Raw genomic sequence first — 23,794 nt, forward strand, 5'->3', positions numbered from 1 at the left:
ATAGCAACCAAACACTCAAATATGATCTTTATTTCCAACTGCAATAAGGGCGATATCACGCAAAGCACTATAATTCTACAATCCGTCATTCAAAATAATCGTAAATAATGAAACACGTGCCAAGAAAAACAAACCAACAATATCCGATTGTCCAAACGAAGAAAAAGTCCAATAAATCCGTCCACGTTTTCAGCGACAAAACGTACGTTTTCAGGTTTTCAGCGACAAAACGTACGTCCACGACCATACGAGATCCCTACGAGGCATCACACGAGATCTCTAATTCGACTACGTGGATCTATGTTAGAATCACATAAAAGAAAGTAGTTTTCAAGTGATAAAGGACGATTCCTATAGTTAATTTCTGCCATAGACGAAAAACCCTTTTCAGAGAGGTAAGAATTGGTGAAAAGGATTAATATTTTCAATACTTCTGAGTCTAAATTTCCATATTCACTTCGATGAGCAAGCCAAAGCGTATTTAAATCTTCAGATGTAAATTGTAGTTGTTACGTTTTGTCGGCAGACATTTCGATGAGCTGGTAATGAATCTCAACTGTCTTCATCCAAATTTTTCTCAACGCAATCGGAAGTGAGTGGAAATATATGAAAATTTTTGCTTTGAAGGCGAATAATTCAGATATCAAGCTTCTTAATGAAAGTATGAACTTTTGTCTATGATAAATAAAATCTTTTATCACGTTCTTGTAGATTCACATTAAAGTCGTTTAATGTGAAAATATATCACCTAAGTAAGCCAATAACAAAATATACTCATTATTCTTTAAAGACATTGAGAATGATATTTGTTCATCCTGGAAAAGTATTATTAATTCATTTCGCAATTCCAATAACCGGGTTAACACTTACCCCACGATATTCATCTGACTTCTGAGTGAAAAAGAAGAAATCTCTTTCTTTTCGCCCATTTCATCGCCAACAGCCTATTCTGCATTGGTTGACTTTTAATAAAATTAACAGCTTTACAAACAATTCGTTTGAGATTTTCCTACAATTTTTTTTGTAGCAAGAGCGTATCTGTGAAGGAAGCAGTGCGTCTATTTCGCTCTTGAAATAAGACGATCTTTTAATTTTTTCAGAAATCCACTGTTCTTGCCTGTTACCGCCTTGGCATCATCACTACATACTGCAATACATTTTGTTCAGTCTATGTTACAGTTTTTAGTAGCTTCATAAAAAACATCAAAAAGATATTGTTCTATTGTGTGACTAGGCATTGACCTGCAAAACGACATATTTTCTTTGATTGATGATCTGTCTCTATCGCATTCATATCTCACAAAATATAAGAACTGAGAAATGTTTGCCACATCTGCTGATACATCAAATTGAATACTAAAAAATTCACTTGCTGAATTATCCGATCGCGAACATCGGCAGCCATGTCGTATTTTAACTTTAATCCTGTGTCGTTAGAAAGGGGAATTTTTTCAACTTTTTACTTCTTTCATACTAATTAAAACATTGAAAATATCAATTTCAGTAGGCAATAAAAGGTGTTCTGCGATTGTTTGGGGTTTGAAAATCTTAGCTGCTCTTAATACTACGAGATATGATGCCTCAAATATACTTTTATTGATATGGCTTGATTTACAAATAAAAATTTGTTGGTTTCTCAAAGCACGTAATTTTGTTTCGAAAAATTCCAACGGTTTGCTTTTATGATCCGGATGTTTAGTTTCCAAATGTCGAATTCATTTTCGTGGCTTCATGCTTTCATCGGAGAGGACTTGAAAACAAACAACGCACTTTGGTTTCCATCCAACGAGGTAAAACAATCATTTAAATAACTGTCGTACAGTTATACCAATCGATTCACTGGATGTAAATGGTTCACTTTTTTCACAAATTTATCTATTTTGCATAAGAATCTGATTGAAAAAAAAGTTACACTGTTTGACCACACACTAAAAAAAAACGAAACCTCAATTATTATTATTTTCGATGAAACTACGCTCGATGAAAAACATAAAGACGCCAAACATCGCATTCGAAACTAAACTGATGTTCTACAATCCCTTATATCTCTATTATACTGATGTTGCTGAGAGAACGACGTGTTCAAACGTATCATATCCATATTCGAATATGACGCTCTCACAGCGAATATTATGCAAGCAGACCAAATTACAAGGAGCACGTACTACACATTATGTTGGAACCTGTAAACTGCTCATGTTTGTTCACTTCATACATGCATGTTCATACCCGTCGCTATCAACACAGCAAAATAGTTTTAACTAGGTTTCATTAGGTTATGGTTGGGAGGGGAGTCGCGATGTATTATATATATTTTTTATTTTTATTTTTTGGTGGTTTTGGAGTAAAAAAGGTTAAGAATCACTGATCTAAACCTTCGAATAATTACACTAGTCAACATGATTTTTGTCTCACGAGTACAAATAGTTGCACTTAATGCAGTTTTTTATCCTGTTTTCAAATATGTATTCGGGATTTCTCCATCACTTACCGTTTTTTTATTATTTTAATTTTTTTTTTAATATTTTAAAACATTTTTTAGTCCATTTGTCTATTCTCAAGTAAAAGCTTCTAGAGCATTGTAAATATGATGGAACCAAATGAGCTAACTCAAAGGGTAGTGATACTACTGTTCTGCAGGTTCAGACATGTATAGGCATGTACAAACGTGATCTAGCGTAGCAAATATTAATCAGAACGATAACAGTTGTGAGATAGTAGTGAACCAGTAAACACGTCATTGTGAGTGCTTTGTGTGTGAATTACTACTACGTATTTATGTAGTGTATCACACTTAAAAAACTGTGTGTACTACATATTTAAAACTTTATTTCTTTTAATTAGTCGTTAGTTAGACTTTCTTTAAATCATCCTAACAATTTTTTTATGTATGTGTGAAGTGACGCTCAAGTCCCAAAGGCGAAATCTTACTCCATTAGTAAAAACGTGTTATGAACTTTATATTTTGGGTGTAATGTCGAGGACCAAACAAGGCCTGGGCCCCACATATCTGCTGTTTATCATGTTGTAGGCTTCTCACCGCATGAAAAAATGGCACACGCTACATGTCGTTTGCTATCCCTATGATTTGGAGGGAACCGAAAGATCACTCTTCTGACTGTTAACAAACATTAAAGGGATTACGTCAAAATAAAAACATACAATGGTGTACTTTAACTTATAATCTGCAATGAGACTAGTTCCACACTGCGAAGAATTGCCCATACCAAAGCCTCTAGAACATGTGACATTAGATGAAGAGAGCTCAGAGTCTGATGGAAGTAAGGAAGAAAAAGAAACAGATTCTGGTGATACTACTTTTGAACAAAGCAGTTCATCTGAGACTCATTTCTGACTCAAGAAAATCTTAACGATCTCATACGAGATTTAAAGTTATCCAAAAATTCAGTGTGAAATGCTTGCTTCCCGGTTAAAAGGATGGAATCTTCTTCAAAAGAATAAAAAGGATATGCACTTATCACAATTGTCATTCTGAATTTAAAGACTATTTTTTTTAAGAAATGGCGTAGTGTTTCTAATTACATTTCTTCTCTTATGGAGACACTTTGTAATGAACATAACGGGACAGAATAGCGCTTGTTCATTGTTTTCTCTAAAGGTAGTTTAAAAGCTGTGCTTCTGCATAATGGCAATAAATTACCATCTGTACCTGTGGCTCACTCTACTAGTATGAAAACTTTATATTGGAAAAGTTTTAATATGCAACGTTAGAATGGAATATTTGTAGCGATTTGAAAATAATTGAACTTAATCTTGGTCTGCAGCTTGGTTATACAAAGTACTGTTGTTTTTTTTTGTGTATGGGATAGTAGGGACAGAAAAAACCATTTCATTAGAAAAGAATAGCCTAAACGCGAACCACTCATTCCTGAACAGAAAAATGTGAAACATGACGCACTGTGTAATCTTAAAAATGTGTATCTACCTCCGTTACATATAAAACTAGGATTAATGAAGAATTTCATCAAGGCCATGCAGAATACTCCTGGTTTCATGTACTTAAAACAGAAGTTTCCTAAAATTAGTGATGAAAAATTAAAGAAGGAATATGTATGAGTCCACAAATATGATCACTAATGCATGATGAAAAGTTTGAGGAACTATTAAATCCACTGGAGAAAGCAGTTTGGCAAGCATTCAAAGATGTTCTCAGAATGTTTTGAGAAATCGAATTGCGGAAAATTACCGTGATATTGTCAACGATCTTATAACATCTTACAAAAATTTACAAAATTTATGTCCTTTTAAGGACATATTCCAACCTTCCTACACTCATACCTAGATTTCTTCCCAGAAAATCTTGGCACAGTGATCGATTAGTGCAGGGACACTTTCATCAGGAGATTTCAGCTATGGTAAAGAGTTATCAAGGAAAACGGAATCCTAACATACTGGCCGATTATTATTGGACCATTAAGAGGGATTCTCCAAGACGAAATATAGCAGAAAATCGTCATTTCTTACTTTCTAGTTGAGTCAAATGTTTGAATATTGTGTAGTTAAGAACTCAGAATGTTAGAAATTATAAATGTCTGTCTCTCAGAAATCTTGGGTAATGGGCAAAAACCGATATCATATTTAAATTCTGGAGAAAAAATACTACTAGAATCACATATTTTTTCTTCCCGAGACAAAAAAAATTTTTTTGTTCCCAGTGTTAATAATATTAGTATGACTCAAGGATGAATGAGTCTATAGTGAGTGGATTACATATCTAGGGTTTTGTGTAGTTATTTGTTCTCATGCGATCTTAATACAATTATACAGTAACATCTGCAGTAGTTCTTTTTAGCTTTTATTTGTAGGATTTCTTTATTGTTGTGCGTGTGGATTGAAATTATTATTTGTTCAATATATTCGAATTACGATAACCAAAATATTTTTCAGATGTTTTAAATCGTAAGTAATATTTCAGAATCTTTGTTTATACAAGTTACTTGCGAGGGTTATATACGCATTTTGTTGTATAAGTATGTTTTCTTATTCACTGTGTTGTAATAAATGTATTATGTAATTATATTATTTCGAAATAAAGTAACTGAAGGTGAGTGGTAATTTAATTTTTGTTTGTAATTAGTTACATAATACATTAACAACTGATGAACTGCCGTGACTTTTTTTGATGAAAGTGACTACTGTAATAGTCTTGCTTCAGGTTTTTGCGATTCATATTTTTTGGCTGCTTATATTTTTCTTTAAATGCATTGACTTTAAAGAAACAAAAATTATAAAAAGTGTTAGTACCTTTACCAAATTTTAAAAATTTTCTTACATAACTTGCATAATGATTTATTTTTTGAATCTACATTTCTTTTAAAGTAAACTTTTCTTTTATTAAAGACAATTACTATCCAAATCATTGGTATATTAAGTTATCACGTTCAAACATTGTTATTCGGCACCAACAAAATCTGTATAATCATTGTTATTAAGCAAGGATTCGTTTTATTCAAATGTATTTTGTGTAATTATTATTTAATCATAAAATTAATCTAATGGATGCAGTTCTGTAGCCTTCGTATTATATGAACATCTATCCAGTTTGTTTATAATTAGCTAGATAGTTCAGAAAAATTGCTTTCTGATGTTTTCTCTGAACTTATGGATTTTGTTTTTCTAGATATCACTGAAGTGTTTAGTTCCAGGCAGATATTAATATTTAATTACTGGTTAAATGATTTGTTAATTTAGTACTTTGAACACTACTGATTTCTGAAAGGCAAATTTCTTTAACTTTTCATTTTCTTTAGACTTTGTAAGATTTTCAGCAAGTAATTTCTCTGTTAGAATATTTTCCATGACTAGTGTTTCCAGGTGCACTACTTTTTCGTTTTTACCCTGTCACTTCCGTTCCATACACATACTGAATTTATTCTTGTATTCACGTCTAAGTTTATAGTCATGATGAAGGACCAAAAGTGAAGTGGTTTTTTTGTACCTTTTTTCCTTACATATTAGCATGTAATGTTCTGTTATAGTAGTATGTCAAACAAACCATTAACAATTTTTCTTGTAAATAATGTGTTAACATTATTATTCTTGTATTATTTTAACATTTTATTAAAACCTGTGTTAGTAGCCTAACATGTTAAAAATTGTTAATAATAATTACACTTTTCCTGTATTGGCAAAAATAAAACACACTCACACATACATAGAGAAAAGATTTATTTATTAATAAAATTTGTTAATTAACTTTCTAATTCAGCTGTTGAAACAATTTGATGTACCTTAGGGCCTCCCATCAATTGTACTTTAAATAGTAGACACTTCATATGCTCATGGTTTTATTAATTCTGATAATTATTTAGAAAGATGCTTTGCATACAAAAGTCAATAACCTTTTCTGATGTTGTTTTCACCACACTGCATATGGGCATATTCAAAAAAGTGTCACTAATGAGTTTTTGACTTCTAAAGATTTTAAAATGAAAAATCAAAAAATTACATATTTCTTTAGAAGTGAGGGTGGTTTTGAATTTTTATCAATACTATTATGTTATTTTTTCTGTAATCTGTACCTAATGTTTTTTATTTATTCTTAAATATACTTCATTGAAATTTATGTTGACCGATTTCAGTTATTTATAGATTTATAATGTAACATTAACGTGATTAAATTACAGAAATGGAATTATACGATTTTCTGAATTTTGTACTATATCACAAACGTAACCCAACACTCTTGCTCACTAACCTTAAATTAGCCAGCCTGTTGTTTGGCCGAGCCAGTAATTGTATACAATAACTGGCAATTATTTACTCTAAAAATAATGTATATTACACCTGTATCTACTGAATTCGTACAAAACGTTTGGTGAGGGTACTGTGTAACTTATGAGGAATGTAACAGTGGTGAAAGGCGTCACCAGTTACGACCACAACAATAAATTGATTTTTTTTTTGAGAAGTGTATTTTTATTCAGTGTTATTGAAATAATTAAAAATGATGTCACTACAATTACGTGGATCCATGAAATCCTGTTGTTAAGAAGAATATTGTAATATTAAGAATATTTTGGTTATGGATATTGATGTGTTTTTTTATGCTATGTATGAGTTTCTATTGGAATAGGGTATATAAAAATATACTTATTTAAATACTAATGTTTGTGTCATAATTGACTTTTATCCCTTTTTATATGTTAATAAAAAATAAAAAACATCCTTTATTGTTATTGTTATTATATCCAAAAGATGGTAAAATTTAAAGACTAAGGTAGACATTTTTTCTTGTTTATTGATTATTAACACAGTGATCATAACAACATATGCAAGATTACTGATTTTTGAAAGTATCATCTTTATAAAAAAATTACCTTAATTCCCAATAGATGTCGTCTAATGTTAATTTTTTCTGTTGAGGAGCAATTAACTTTAAAAAACAGTGTGTTTATATTCAATGCAAACTTTGATTGTTATCCTATTCTAAATTAAGAAACATAATAATAAGTTGCTCGTATGTGTAATAATACTGTAAAATTAATGTACATAGAAAGAACCTGTAAACATTAAAATGAGAAAAAACCACAATAAAATCACTTGCAAGTGGAAATTGTTTTTAGAAAGATAAATATTGGTTAATAATTGCACGTAAACGTGACTAAGATATGAAATTAAAAAAAAAATGGTCAAGTTTATCTTACCGGTAAACTTATCTTTCCTGGGCTGAATAATTAAACGCCTACTTTTTTATAAGCTTTATATTTTTATTTTTTTACCGTTGACTCATCACTTTCTTTGTTATCTGAATGAGAACTTTTCATTTTCCTATTACAAATGTGGTTTTCCTTGCTATCATTTACATTTTTTTGAAAATTTGAACACTTAAGTGTTTGAGAAATAAAGTTAGTACACCTCAATTTTAATTTTTTTTTAATGAAGGAAGCTAAGGTAACCAGAGTACTTGCTGTATAGTTTCTTGCCGTAAGTATTACCTACAAAAGGAACAAAGTTCTAATTTTCCAATGTAATATTGTTAGTTAAGAATATACAGGTGATTCAAAGAACTGGAAATTAAAAAAATTAAATAATGTTAATGAAAAATTTTTTTTAGAAAATGAATTTTATTTCATGTAATTGTACAAATGTTGCCATTTTAAGATACATACATTTTAGTTTATTTTTTAAAGATGACATCTTGCAGGTGACCTCCTCTTCTATGTAAACACTCACGAAGTCTCTTCGTTAAATTGTTCATGGTTTAACGTAACATCTCAACTGCAATTTCCGCAGTTGCTTCTCAGATCTTTCCCTTCAGTTCTTCCATTGTAGCAGGTCTACTGTGGAACACTTTGCTTTTAAGGTGACCCCACAAAAAGTAATTGCAAGCTGAGAGATTAGGCGATCCGGGAGGCCATCTAATGTCACCATTTCGTGAAATGACACGTTGTCCAAACAATCGGCGTACAGCTGCCATCGATATTCGTGCAGTATGTGATGTTGCTCCGTCTTGTTGAAACCAGGCTGTGTTAAAAATCGGTGAAAATCTCTTTTATTGTTAAACAACAAAGGTTTCAAGCATGGCTACGTAACGAGCCGACGTCACTGTAATCGCAAGACCGTTGTCATCCTCAAAAAAATAAGGGCCTATAATACCGTAAGATGACATAGCACACCACACGATCACTTTCTGGCTGTGCAACGGACGCTGGTGTAGCTGCATAGGATTTTCTTGTGCCCAGTATCTGAAATTTTGCTTGTTAACAAATCCACTGAGGTGGAAATGGGCTTCGTCTGACATCCACAGTTCGTGAACAAACTCTTCATTATCATTTATCTTCTGAAGCATTACATTACAGAATTGTGCTCACACAACTGCATCGTTCAGTTTCAGTTCCTGGACGATCTGCAACTTGTATGGATGGTATTGCAAGTCCTTCACTAACATTCTTTGAACACTTGAACTATGCAATTGTAAAGATGCTGAGAGACGACGGATTGACCGATGTGGACTTTGTGTGACAGCATCTTGTAAAGCTTGAACATTCTGTGGTGTACGGACGATTCGCTCACGGCCTGGAGGTTTCTTTCTCATTGCCGAACCAGTTTCCTCAAAATTAGATATCCATGTTTTAATTGCGTGTGCTGGTGGAACACGGTCATGCCATCCCAGATTAAAATGACGGTGAAATTCTCTACGCGCTCCCTCCACACTGTCATTGTTTTTGTAAAACACTTTGATAGCAAATGCACGTTGCGCACCACTTCAAGGATCCATGACAACTAAATGGCAGGTTAGGTTAGAGAGGCTGGTGCCACTTATCAAGTGGTACCAATCGCCCACGGCTACCAACACAACTTTCAAAATTTCCCGTTTCTTTGCATCACTCTGTATTATGTAATACTGTTGTATTTAGTTTTTAATTTAAAATTATTTTTGAGAGTTGGTAAAATTTTGACAAATAAGTCACAATATTTGATTAAAATCATATTACTTGCAATTGGTTATTTAATTGAAGGGGCCAGGAGAGCTTAACTGCAACAGGGCAATGATTTTGAAACTCTTTGATACAATTCTGTTTAATATTTGGCATTCAAATAGTATGTGTTTAAACAAAAAAAAAAGTTGTAAAATTTGATTAAGATTATTTCATTGTAAGTTATCTTGTGTTCTGTGGCTCTGTGGATGAATATGCAACCAGTGTAGTATGTAGCATAGTTATTGAAGATTATTTGTAGTGTGTGTGCATGTGCGTGTGCAAGTTGTTTCTGTGTTATTCAACTTCTGTCAACATTAATATGTTTGCTTATGTTTTTGATTGACGTTCTATTTTTACTCGGTTGTGGGCTGGAAATAAAATTACACATTTTAACTAACAATGAATCAATTGATTCACCTGTAGAACCTAAAACTGGCCAACTGTTTTTAATAAGTTTTACTTAAAGTGTTCAAAAAAGTGTGGTGAGTAGTGTAGGGTCAATAGGTTATAATGAAGCTTAAATTAGTATTGTGTTTTAGTTGTAATTTTTTAAAGTTCAGTGAGGGCTGCTGTTGCAGTTAGCCATATTGTTAAACTGTTGTTTGTTATCTATAAATGTTAGAAAATTGATGACATGTGGGTTTTCTTTTTTGGTAGTCAGTTTTTTCTAACAGTATTGTAAACATCCTGTTTCCTATTTTTCATTCAAATGAATAACAATGTCTGGAAATATTGTGGGATCTGGAAAATTTATCAAAGTTCTTAAAATGCTAACAGATTTTGTAATATCAATAAAACGGTTAGGAATTCCTTAGAATATAACCCACCTGTGAACAAACAAATGTAGCATGACATGCATTATTCAATAATTTATACGTAATCTCTGAGAGGCAGATAGTACTACACAGTTTTTAATTTGTATTTGGTTTGTAATTTTGTTTTACTTGTCTTTTTAACTAGGCAATTTTTTTTTAGATAGTTCCAAGTCTCAAATCAGATCATTTAATTTAGTTTGACAGATAAAGTGGGGTTCAATGGATATCTGGGGGTTTTAAATGGGATCACAAATGTTCTCAGAAATATCTATGATTTGTGTTTAATTATTGTCATTAAGCTCAAAAATGTTAGTATCATCTCAATTTAATGACAGACTCAGTATCATAATTATTCTCTATGGGGAACGGTGTAAGAAAATATGACACTCAGTTATTCAGTTTTTTTTTTCTTCATTCATAAGACAAAAGCAGCAGTGATCGAAATGATTGGTTGGCTCACATTACACCATACTGACAAGTGGTACACTTCTGTTGCCTTTCATCAACTGAATTAATTTCATTACAGTTTATAGAACAAATATGTAGAGCCTAAATTTTTAATTTGATCCATAATTTTACGAATTACAAAAATTTTTTCAAGTCTGTTAGAGATTTACCTTGTGACTTAATACAAAATGCCCACAAACATCAGTACAACAGTATTTATCTGGTGATTTTTTAAGATCTGTGATGAAAACATTTTGAAATTAAATTGTACTTAAAAAAACATAGAGCTACACTAGGTTCTGCTGGTAGTAACACAAAGACAACATGCCAATATTCCTACTATAAACTTGCAGAATTGCCAACTATGCTGTAGTGAAAAAACTAATATGCAGAGATTTTAAATTAATGATTATTATTATTTAAATTGTAAAGATAGCAATTTAGAAGTAGATCTGATATATTTATTTCTCTAGTTATGATGAGTCAAACTAATAATAGCAAACAAGAGTATCATCTTAAAGAAGATCTTGATTGTCATGATAAGACAGTCATTATTAGTCGTGTTTGAGCAAAGGTTTCAATGATTTTTTTTTAATAGGCTGTTTTACTTAAGTAACATTAAAAAAATATATTGCTATTTTATAGCTCATGTAAAAATAATTATTTTGAGTGATAATATCATAAATAACTTCATGGGCTGTAATAATACCATGAGTAATTTCAATATATCATTAACCTTCATATTATTTATTGTCCTTATAACATATACATGTCAATGTAATTAAAATTATAAATATACTGATATCACTTTTATTAAAAAAAAAAAATGTTATGTGATGCAATAACCATTATTGTTATTGTACAGTTTTGTTTTTAACTGTCAGGATTAACAACAAATCTTGGTTATTTTACTTTGTTTAAACAGAGAAATTCTTCTATAACAGTTTACTGCATAGTAAGTTTTTTTAACTATTATATATATATTGAACATGCATCATTTTTTTAATATATTTATTTTCAGAATTTGAATGTATATTTTGTTACCTGAAGAGGAAACATTTCATGATTAAAATTTTCTATAATTTTATAACTTTACTTCATAAAGAAACGCTTATACTTCTAATGTTGAAATTAACTACTACATGAAAAATTGACTAAATTATTTATTATAAGGTTCTTAATTGCTTAATTCAATTGATTAGTAAGAAATTAGTGTTTGTAAACATTTCAATTTAAATATGAGCATGTTTACAGGGTTGTTGTGGAATAAAGATTACCACCTCTTTAGTGACTATTAGTAATTCAGTATTTGGGTACCACGCTTCCTGTTGGCTCTTTTGTAACACTTCTGAACAACTTTACTTTACTAGAGAAGTAAAGTTATTACTTTAATCATTATACATTTGCTGAAGATAAGATATCATAAAGCGTAGTCACCACCACACACACTATTTTCTGATAAACTAAAACCATTTTTCCGTAAGGTCTTAAATAATCATTTTAAAGGCCAGCATAAAGATTATAATTATCAATTTTATTATTATTATACTTTTATAAATTTTATTTTCAGATAAAACAAGAATTTTAAGTTGTACTTTTTAATATTTACAACTAACAGAAGAATCAACATTTTTCTTAATGTCCTTTTTTATATTTTATTGAACCAAAAAGTAGATTCATTTTCACATGATATATATGATTGAAGTCTTTAACATGGGACGTCATGTGTTTGCATTACAGTAGTTTTTCTGCATTCACACACGCTCACACACATATGCACATACATGTGTGTGTGTGTGTGTGTGTGTGAGCGAGCACACACGTGTGCGCATATATATAATATTACACACGTGCACACGTACACGTACAGTTATTGGTAAGTTTATGTAACAGAAGTAAAAAATTCCATCTCATTGAAAAGTTCACTACTATCTATGAAGCATTTTTTTTGTGCGTTGTTTAACAACTTCCTCGGAATTAATTAATGTTTACTCATTTCAACTGTTTATTTATTTTATTACATTTTTTATGACCATCACTGTTTTTGTGGTAACTACATGTCATTTTATATATATATAATAATATATATATATATATATAAATATATATATATATATATTTTAAAGTATATATATATATATATATATATATATTTTAAAGTATATATATATATATATATACGTATATAATATTATTATATAAAATATAAATCATCAAAACACAGTAATTAGATAAGTTAAACTTGCCATCCTAATTTCCAATGATTGATTTTTGCTGTATCCCACATCTTCAGTTTGTATTAATTTCTATAATTGCATTAAGACATGTTTTTTTAATAATTTGTAATTTTACTTGAAATTGTTTTCTATTTTAAATTTTAATTATATTATGAACTTATATGTAAATTTTGCTGTCCAGTACTGAAATTTTAATTTTTAAAACGTAGTTAGTATTTTCCTTTGTTCTATGATCATTATTGCCAACTATTACAATTAATTATTATTAATTAATAATAATTAAATTATGTTTTTAATTAAACCATTTTAAAATGTGATTTGGTGGTTGATCATTTTCTATTTTTGTTTATATTTATAAATGTAATATATCTCATGTATATTAATTTTTTTTTTACAATTATTACAAACTTCCAAACTCTCTAAATTATTTTTACAATCAGTATTACTATGTTTGCATTCTAACAAATGGTCAGCTACATTAGATATATTTCTTTTTTTGTTTTTGTATAGTGTGTAATATTCTGTAAATCTTTTTTTTAAATGATTATTATATTTATCAATATAAGTATGATTACATTTGTTGCACTTAAATCTTGTCTATTCCTCTCTAATATTTTTATTGTTATTTTTTAAATATTTTACAATGTGATTATTTGGTTTATACATATGCTTTTTATATTTATTTTTATCATATGTATTAGTAATTTTTCTATTTGTGTAATTTTATTTTTGGTATAAACAAACTATTATTATTAATCTTAGTGTTATTTTTTTTTGCTGTTTTTTTTTTTTTAGTATAATTATCTTTGTAATTTTTATTCTGCTTTTTGTACATTTTTTCTATAATTCATCACCAAAACCATTAAATATTGCTATTTGCTTCATTTCATATATTTATTTTTTGAGTTATAATTATTGTTTTTTGTATAATGAATTGCTCTAAATATCATGTTTTTATATGTATTACTTTTTATGACTTTTTATAATTTATTTGGTCATAAATACATAATATATACATTAAATTAATTTATCAAAGCCTAGAGAAAATTGCAGTTAAAATTTATACTGAACAAATTACCTCTACACAACCTACTTTTATGAGTGCTCTCATATAATTAATTTTTCTTTTTGTTGACAAACTGAATAATTATGCTGCTCGAGACTTCTGTTTGTTTAATGGAATTAATTTTTAATTTATAAACTGTCGCAGACTAATTTTAAAAATATTGATTTGTATTGTACTGTTTGAGTTTGCCAAAAAATGTATAATCATTTTACCTGGAAAACAGCTGTTGTAAATTAGGTTAAAAAAAAATGAGAACTTTATAAAGTGACATTAGTTATTTTCTTGGGTGATTGACTTTTAAAAGACTGGAGATAATAATAAAAAAAAATATTAAGATAATGAATTGTTGTGACCTTGACCTTACTATTACTAGTATAAAAAAAAATTATTTTGTAGATAACACTTAGAAAATGGTTTTAGATATAGTCCCTCAGTTTACATGTTAGATACAGTAAGGAATAATAAAAAAGCGAATATATAAATGACAGTCAGAATATAAGGGTACATTTTGATTTGTTTGTTTTACTAATATTCTTCCATTAATTGTAAAGCATAAATACAAAAATAGTTATTATTTTTATGATTCTTTTTAGCCAAAACATGTTCTTTTTATTATTCCAGTTATTTTTAATAATATAAAAAAAAAATTAGTCATGATAGGTAATTTGCATCTTTATTGAAACTAGTTTATTGAAATATATTTTCAGAAGATTTTTGTTGTTGCTGAGCCATTAAGCAATTCATTCATCATTCTGAAGTATCTTTATAAATATTTTGAAAGTGAATTGTAAAAAAACCTTTTTAACCATATTTTGCCATTCTGATAAACACATTTATTATTTATTGGTATCAATAATGATCTCCATTGGTGATGCACTCCATTAGATTACTGCCACATTTGTTTTCTAAAATCACTCCGTAATATATGCTTACTAATTGCAGGTAAAAATATAGAAGGTGAACCAAAGAAACTGAAGATTCTAAAAATTTATTTTACAGAATCACCAGCATAGTACTTAAATGTCCATCTTTAGTAATTCTACTTCCCAAATAACAAAATTCTTCTACCTCCATAATCTTTTGTCCTCCTATTTTCACATTCAGTGGTCCATCTTCGTTATTTCTACTACATTTCATTACTTTCGTTTTGTTCTTGTTTATTTTCATGCCTTAGTTCTTGCGTAGGACTTCATCCATGCCATTCATTGTTTCTTCTAAATCCTTTTTTACTCTCAGTAAGAATTACTATATTATCAGCAAATTGTAGTAGCATCTTTATCTTTGCACCTTGTACTGTTACTCTGAATCTAAATTGTTTTTTTAACATCATTAACTGCTAGTTCTATGTAAAGATTAAAAAGTAACAGGAATGGGGAACATCCTTGTTTGACTCCCTTTTTTATTACTGCTTCTTTCTTATGTTTTTCAAGTATTACTGTTTGGTTCCTGTAAATGTTAGCAATTGTTCTTCTATCTCTGTATTTAAATCCTAATTTTTTTAAAATGCTGAACATTTTATTCCAGTCTACGTTATTGAATGCCTTTTCTAGGTCTATAAATACCAAGTATGTTGGTTTGTTTTACTTTAGTCTTCCTTCTACTGTTAATCTGAGGCCTAAAATTGCTTCCCTTGTCCCTATACTTTTCCTGATTCCAAATTGGTTTTCTAACACTTCTTCCACTCTCCTCTCATTTCTTCTGTACAGAATTCTAGTTAAGATTTTAGATGCATGACTAGTTAAACTAATTGTTCTATGTTCTTCACATTTATCTGCTCCTGCTTTATTTGGTATCTTGACTATAACACTTTTTTTAGTCTGATGGAACTTCCCCTTTTCCATAAATATTACACACCAGTGTGTATAATCTATCAATCGCTTCCTCACCTGCATTGCGCAGTAATTCTACAGGTATTCTGTCTATTCCAGGAGCCTTTCTGCCATTCAAATCTTTTAATGCTCTCTTAAATTCAGATCTCGGTATTGTTTCTCCCATTTCATCCTCTTCAATATATTCCATCCACCTATCGACTTTACCTTTCGTATTATAAATCGGTGTACCATCTTTGTTTAACGCATTATTGGATTTTAATTTATGTACCCCAAAATTTTCCTTAACTTTCCTATATGCTCCATCTATTTTACCATTGTTCATTTCTCTTTCCACTTCTGAACACTTTCCTTTAATCCACTCTTCTTTCGCTAGTTTGGACTTCCTGTTTATAGTATTTTTTAAGTGTCGATAGTTCCTTTTACTTTCTTCATCACTAGCATTCTTAAATTTTATGTGTTCATCCATCAGCTGCAATATATCTTCTGAAACCCAAGGTTTTCTACCAGTTCTCTTTGTTCCGCCTAAGTTCGCTTCTGCTGATTTAAGAATTTCCTTTTTAACATTCTCTCATTCTTCTTTTACATTTTCTACCTTATTTTTTTTTACTCAGACCTCTTGTTATGTCCTTCTCAAAAATCTTTTTACCTCCTCTTCCTCAAGCTTCTCTAAATTCCAATGATTCATCTGACACCTTTACTTCAGGCTCTTAAACCCCAATCTACATTTCATTATCACTAAATTGTGGTCGCTATCAATGTCTGCTACAGGGTAAGTCTTGCAGTCAACGAGTTGATTTCTAAATCTTTGCTTAACCATGATATAATCTATCTGATACTTTGCAGTATCGCCTGGCTTTTTCCATGTGTATATTCTTCTATTATGATTTTTAAACTGGGTGTTGGCAATTACTAAATTATACTTTGTGCAAAATTCTATAAGTCGGTCCCCTCTTTCATTTGTTTTGCCCAGCCCGTATTCACCCACTATATTTCCTTCCTTGCCTTTTCCAATGCTTGCATTCCAATCTCCAACTATTATTAAATTTTCATCACCTTTTATGTGTTTAATTTCTTCGTATACATACTCTACCTCATCATCATCATGGGTGCTTGTAGGCATATAGACGTTAACAATTGTTGTTGGTTTAGGTTTTGATTTTATCCTTATTACAATGATTCTATCGCTATGAATTTTGAAATACTCTCTTTCCTATCTTCCTGTTCATTACGAAACCTACTCCTGCCTGCCCATTATTTGAAGCTGAGATAATTATTCTAAAATCACCTGACCAAAAGTCGTTTTCCTCTTTCCACCGAACCTTACTAATTCCTACTACATCTAAATTTATCCTATCTATTTCCCTCTTTAAATTTTCTAACTTACCAACCTTTTTTAAACTTCTAACATTCCACGCTCCGACTCGTAGAATCTTATTTTTTAATTTTCTATTGACCCCCTCCTTAGTAGTCTCCACCTGGAGATCCGAACTGTGGACTAGTTTACCTCTGGAATATTTTACCAAGGAAGGCGCTTCCATCATTGCTATTTGAAAATTCAGAGAGCTACATTTTCTTGGTAAAAAAAAGCAGCTGTAGTTTTCTTTTGCTTTCAGCTGTGCAGTACTCAGAGGACTGAGTGATGTTGATATGGCCATTTAAGTCGTCCTGACCTACGCCCTTAACAACTACTGAAAGAGCTGCTACCCTCTTTCAGGAATCATTCCTTAGTATGGCTCTCAACAGGTACCTCTCCAATATGGTTGCACCTTCGGTCCAGCTACTCTGTATCACTGAGCACTCAAGCCCTCTCACCAACGGCAAGGTTTCATGATTCATAGAGGGAGAAAATGCATATAAAACTAATAAATTGTGTGGAATTTTTTAATTATTATTATAAAATTGCAGTTGCTAATATTTACATTATTTTTTGCTGATGTGATAGGTTCAGAATAAATTGGTTTCATTTTTAATCTTATTAGTTAGTCATTACAGTTTGGATAACTTCATTATCAAATTATTTGTTGCCTTTTAATTAATTAAACTTTTTTATTTTTTGTTAGTAAATTTTTATTTTTGAATTTTAAAATGTAATTCTAGATCTGTTAAAATCTTTTAATATCTCTGGAAATGTAATGTAAATTTCATTTTGTTGTAAAATAAATAATGCATATTCCTGCATTACAGAAAGCCTTGGTGCATACTCTGTACTTGCCTCTACACAATTTCTTTCTTACTGTGTGCAAAACTAAAGTTTTTACCTTTCTGCTTGTAACAAAATTTTTTTTTCAAATGGAAATCATTCTTTTTGTACGCATATCCATACTTTAAATAAAATTAAAACTATAAGTTGCAAAAATTGTAATAAATAAAATATTCAAATTTTTTTCCTTTAATGAAGTTGAGTTGAATTTTATTATTATTATTATTATTTGTGCAACGTATGCAGTGTTTTGTAAAATTTTCTTAATGATGTGTTATTTTTTCAAATATAAATTTTACTGCTATCACTATGTGGGATTATGTGTATATGTATTTTATATGGCTAATGCGGAGCTTATAAAATTTAATGTAGTGAAACATTTAAAAATAAGCTGCATAAGTTTTAATATTTGTTTAATTGGTTGTAGAAATTTGTATTGTATGAAAGAACTGTTGTATTGTTTTGTTGTAGGATCTTATTTATTAAGAATTTATTGAGTTAGTTGAACACATGAGACATTTTTGTCAGCCTTTTTCAGTCAAGGTCTTGAATTAACTGAATCAACATATAAATGACTATATAACAGTGTGTTTATTATCTTTATCATCCAAAATCTTTATTTTCACTGTTTATAGATACAGTATCATAGTTCATTGTTTAAGTAAACTTATATTTCAGTAAATAACTGATAAAGAATTTGAATGTTGTTTACTAAACAAAAGTAAACCTTTGTTTAGTTTTATTTGCTGTATCTCGTGAATGATTGTTACATCAAACTATCAATAACAGTCATGATATTCAGAATAATATTAAATCTCTGGCCATCAGCATAATTGTTGATGTTGATTAGTTGCAATGTTGCTGCTCTGAATCTGTGTTAAAAATTATATACAGCATTAAACAAGGCCAGAAGCAGATTTAAGGTTTTTTGTCATGTGTATGCAAGGATAAAAGTAAGTGTATTTGAACCAGTTCTACCCCATCAGAAACACACAAAGGTCCTTCAATAATTAAAGAGACAAATGGGAACATTGGATAAAACTAATAGAATGAACTGAAATTGTCTATTGTTCAAGTTTTCACATCGACATAAAAAAATATCACCTGTATGAAAGATTTCCATTATTATAACCTGTTTTGTTTATTTCAAAATGTTGCCTCCACCGGAAATGTGTACCATGGAAGAACAGTGTGCTGTAATAAGATTTTTATTTTCTGAAGATGTAAAACTGGCCGAAAGTCACTCTCAGATGTTAAGAGTTTGTTAAAAAGTGTATTAACTATGCAAATTTTTATAAGTGGTTCGATTGTACAGTTTAAATTGGGAGGAAAGAGTGTCATTGATTTTAATCGTAGCAGAATACTAGTGGAAGTTTTGACTTGACAGTTTGCAAAATTGCATTAATAATATTTTTTGAAAGATTGACAAATAAAAATCTGAGAAATTGCTAAAATTTGTAGTGTGAGTATCTGTACTGCCCATTCCACTAGTCATGGTGAGCTGAATTACGACACAATGTTTAATGTGGGTTCTGAGATGTTCTATTCAAAATCATAAAGACACCTGTAATTCACATTAACTTAAACAACTGTGTTAGCAGAATATAGTATTTTTTAATCTAAATGTCAGTTGTGGAATGGAAACATCCATTAATTTATTTATTCAATATTATTAATTTATGTGGTTGTAAAGACAAGTTTTTAATTCATTTTAATTTTGAAGGAAAATTAAAATTTACTCAAAAAAATCATTGCAAAGGGAAAGCAGTGCATTTAGCCACCACTATCTGGCAATAATATTGATTTTATGAGTTATGTTTTCTTATTGCCAGTTGTACCTAATGTAACCCACCAGGTTGGTCTAGTGGTTAACGCGTCTTCCCAAATCAGCTGATTTGGAAGTCGAGAGTTACAGCGTTCAAGTCCTAGTAAAGCCAGATATTTTTACATGGATTTGAATACTAGATCGTGGATACCGGTGTTCTTTGGTGGTTAGGTTTCAATTAACCAACCACACATCTCAGGAATGGTCGAACTGAGAATGTACAAGACTTACACTTCATTTACACTCATACATATCATCCTCATTCATCCTCTGAAGAATTATCTAAACGGTAGTTACCAGAGGCTAAACAGGAAAAAGAAAGAAAGTTGTACCTAATGTAGTGTGTGAACCCTAGCTCAGTTTTGTGAAAACTAAAATGTTACAGTGCTTAAGAACTAAGGTTAAAATATAGTGAAAGATGTAGTTAACAGCTGAAGTTATTGTTTTGGCACACTTAATAGATCTCTGAATTGATTTAAGAAAATCTGAGATTTTTTTATTGACTAAAATTATATAATTTTAATGGAATATTATGTAAAATGTATTATAAAATAAATTTTGTTTCAGATTATGCTGTTAAAAGTTTAATATTACTTAATTTCTAAAGTTGTGTTGATTTACAAAATAAAAAATGGCTCCAGTATATCAAGAACAACTTGTTGTTGATAAACAATCAATTAAATGGATGGAGTTACCGATTATGAAATTTAATGAAGTTGCTGTACCTCATCATGTTAATAAGTTAAAAACATTGAAAATTAATATACTTAAGGTCATTCTTTTTTTAAATATATACATTTTTAATTAAAATATCATGTGTTTATTATTAAAGATGTGTATACTGATTCTTTGTTGTTATCATTCCTGTAAATGTATCAATACATGTTGTGGCTCTGGGACTGAAAGCCGATATACTAGCATTTTGCATATGTTGGCCTCTGTTAACAAGCATCGTCATTTTCTATGTCTTTGGTATGGTAATATATAAAAAACAGGTTTCATAAACTTGCTGTGGCATATGTAATTGTTGAGTTTTATTCTAAATTTTATATTGATGTTGTGATTTGGGCCTACTTTCTATTGTGTAGCAACCAATAATAATAGAATCATTCATGAATCAAACATGACTAATGTGCTGTTTATGAATTGTTGTAAACATAACATGCAATTCTAAGAATTTCATTTACTTATTTTTAATATATTCTAATCATTGCGCTGTGAAGAATCATATGTCACACATCACTTGTAATTATCTTTTAGATATGGTTATTATGCAAACATTTACTGCTGTGTATATTTTACTTAATGAAGTGAATGGCTGTTAGTGATTTATTTTACTATTTATTGTGTTGCTCTCATTTAAAGCTTTGTCATAAATTCAGTAATTTTAATTTTTAATATTTCAAGACAGTTATTTTCTTTTAAAATGGCCATGTTAGGAGAGAAAGATACAGCAGTTCATAGTTAGGCAAGGGAAATTTTATTCAATGTTTACAATTTACAATCTCTTTTTATAAAACAATACTGGAACCAGAATAGTGAGGAAAACTGAAGTGCTAAATACAGTTGTTCAAACAGTAAAAGTATCAAAACGAATGGTTCAAAGAATTAAAGCAGAAGCGAAATCAAATGAAACTGAGAAGCCATCTGTATTTATTACATCGAGAAAACTGTGAATCGCCCCAGTACTGTGTACAATTTAGATTTGTTTGACATGGATGCTTTGAAGCATTTAATAAACAAATTTTATGTAACCAAAAAATGTGTTCCTAGTGTGGAGAGAATTATGCAAAAAACCCATGAAAGAGAAATTAATTTCAAAGGGAATGAAAGATCTTTGAATACTACGTAAAATGGGATTTAGGTGGAATAAACAGAAGACAACCGGAAAATACTGATAGAACGCATGATATTAAAATGCAAAGAATGAAGTTTGTATAATAAATTTCCCTTTTTCGTGAAGAAGGAAGACTGATTGTATACACAGATGAAATCTACATTCACAGTAGTCATTTGACACCAAAATCGTGGGTAACCTTCATGAGGGACTGAAAACAACAGTATCCAAGGGCTCACTATTAATAATTGCTCATGCCGGCTCTTCTAAAGGATTCATTTACAATGCTTTACTGATGTATGAGTCAAATAAGAAAGGAGATTGTCACAAATCGATGCATTCCGAAAAGTAAACGAAATGTTTACAGGAGAAGTGTATTCTCAACTTGCCACCTTGGTCGGCCATTGTATTAGATAACGCATTGTATCAATGTTCTGCTAAAAAGCAGCAAAATTCTAACTCTTTAAAAAGTGATGTGATTAAATGGTTAGCCGAACAACAAATTAACTGTTCTACTGTTATGATGAAGACTAAATTATATGATATTATAAAATTACACAAAGAAAATCAAGAGATTTTTAATAGATGACATTTTCAAAAATTATGGTCACAGTTCTACAGTTGCCACCTTATCATCCTGACTTAAATGCCATTGAAATGATTTAGAGTCAAATGAAAGGGCAAGAAGCTAAAAGAAATACAACTTTTAATATGTCAGATTTCTTAAGTTAGCTGAAGAGGAATTTCATAAAGTATCTGAAGCTGGGTGAAGCAAAGTCTGCAAGCATGTTGTCAGCGTTGAAAAAAAAAATACATTGAAGATGAACATTTATATGATGTGCACTTTGACAATTTTTGCGATAAATGTGAATTCAGGATCAGTGACGAGCTCTTTAGAATCTATCGACGGCAGCAACTTCAGAATTTGCAAGCTACAGCAATAAAATGAATAGAAAAGATAATTATTTAAAGTACTTTAAAATAATTATATTAATTGGGAGACTAAACTAGTCTTAATTAAATAGCATTTTTTGTATTTTTGGTTATAAATGTCATCTATATTAAATTTACAATGTTTTCAGTCGGCCTAGTACCATGCCAAATGTTTGCTGAATACTAGTAGTTTTTTTTAACAGGTTATGATGAAGAAAAGAGTTTAGAATTCAGGTTAAATTTTCTGAAACAAAAGTGTTGAGAATTGGAGGATCCAGTAAATTGCTAGAAAGAAGTTAGAATAGGTAAATTCATTAAAACATTTTGTAATTTTAACGACTTTAGATACAGAATATCTTTCATAGAAAGGTGAGCAAATTTTTGACATCTAAAAACATCCTGCTGTAATGAAGATAAAGGTTTTCATAGTGTTTGATGTGGAATTTGGTGTTGTATGTATCTGAAGTGTGGAAGGATCAGAATGAAGAAAGAAACAATTGAAAATATTCAAAATGTGGTTGTGAGGAAGTGAAGTGAATAGATAGATACAGGAATGTTTGAAAAAAAAGAAGCAAATTAATAAGGAACAGGAAAAGTCTAATTTAATAAATCAGAATTCACAGGAATTTTATACAGTGAAAGAAACTTCAAATAAATGTATCATGAAAATTTCTTAAAAAATAAATTGAAATTGAATCATTGTAATTCTTTACTGTGATAATTTGAAATTGGTATTGAAAATATACCAAAAGACATGCTAGAGATTAACACACTAAATTTTGCATGAGTATTGATTTTGCATTTAATGTATATTAAAGTTTTATAAATAATGTATTAAATTCTTTTAACTGTTTTATGAGTGATATTGCATATATTGTATTGTCCAAAAAAAAGAAAATTTCATTGGATATTATTACCACTTAAAAATAATCAATATTCTTATCAGTTTAATATCATTGATTACCTTAAATACTGAAGCAGTGATCACTGCAGAAGTGATTATGAGGATCATAATTTTTATTTTGTAATGAGAGTAATTCAGAATGTAAAAAAAAAAACATCTTTTGAAAGTATTTTTTTCTAATAGGATAATGGCAACTGCAATTATTAATATATAGAATTAATACATTCAGATTTAAATAGAGTTTATTTATATTTG

At 29.8% G+C, this 23,794-nt stretch overlaps 1 protein-coding gene across 3 annotated transcripts in view; it reads left to right on the plus strand.

Annotated features, from left to right (window-relative positions):
• The first annotated feature begins 4,736 nt into the window (after positions 1–4,736).
• The window catches only part of Syx17 (syntaxin 17), a 33,369-nt gene continuing 14,311 nt past the window's right edge, over positions 4,737–23,794 (plus strand). The window contains exons 1-2 of one of the 3 annotated variants that reach the window (XM_075356578.1): positions 4,737–4,920; positions 20,433–20,637. In XM_075356578.1, the coding sequence (XP_075212693.1) occupies positions 20,497–20,637 (141 nt within the window). In that variant the 5' untranslated portion in view covers positions 4,737–4,920; positions 20,433–20,496. Of the gene's footprint in view, positions 4,921–17,639; positions 17,663–20,432; positions 20,638–23,794 lie in introns of those variants that run through there. The other 2 variants (XM_075356596.1, XM_075356586.1) reach the window with 2 other exon arrangements.

This window comes from Lycorma delicatula, chromosome 1 (genome assembly GCF_047948215.1).
Source record: "Lycorma delicatula isolate Av1 chromosome 1, ASM4794821v1, whole genome shotgun sequence".
NCBI lineage: Eukaryota > Metazoa > Arthropoda > Insecta > Hemiptera > Fulgoridae > Lycorma > Lycorma delicatula.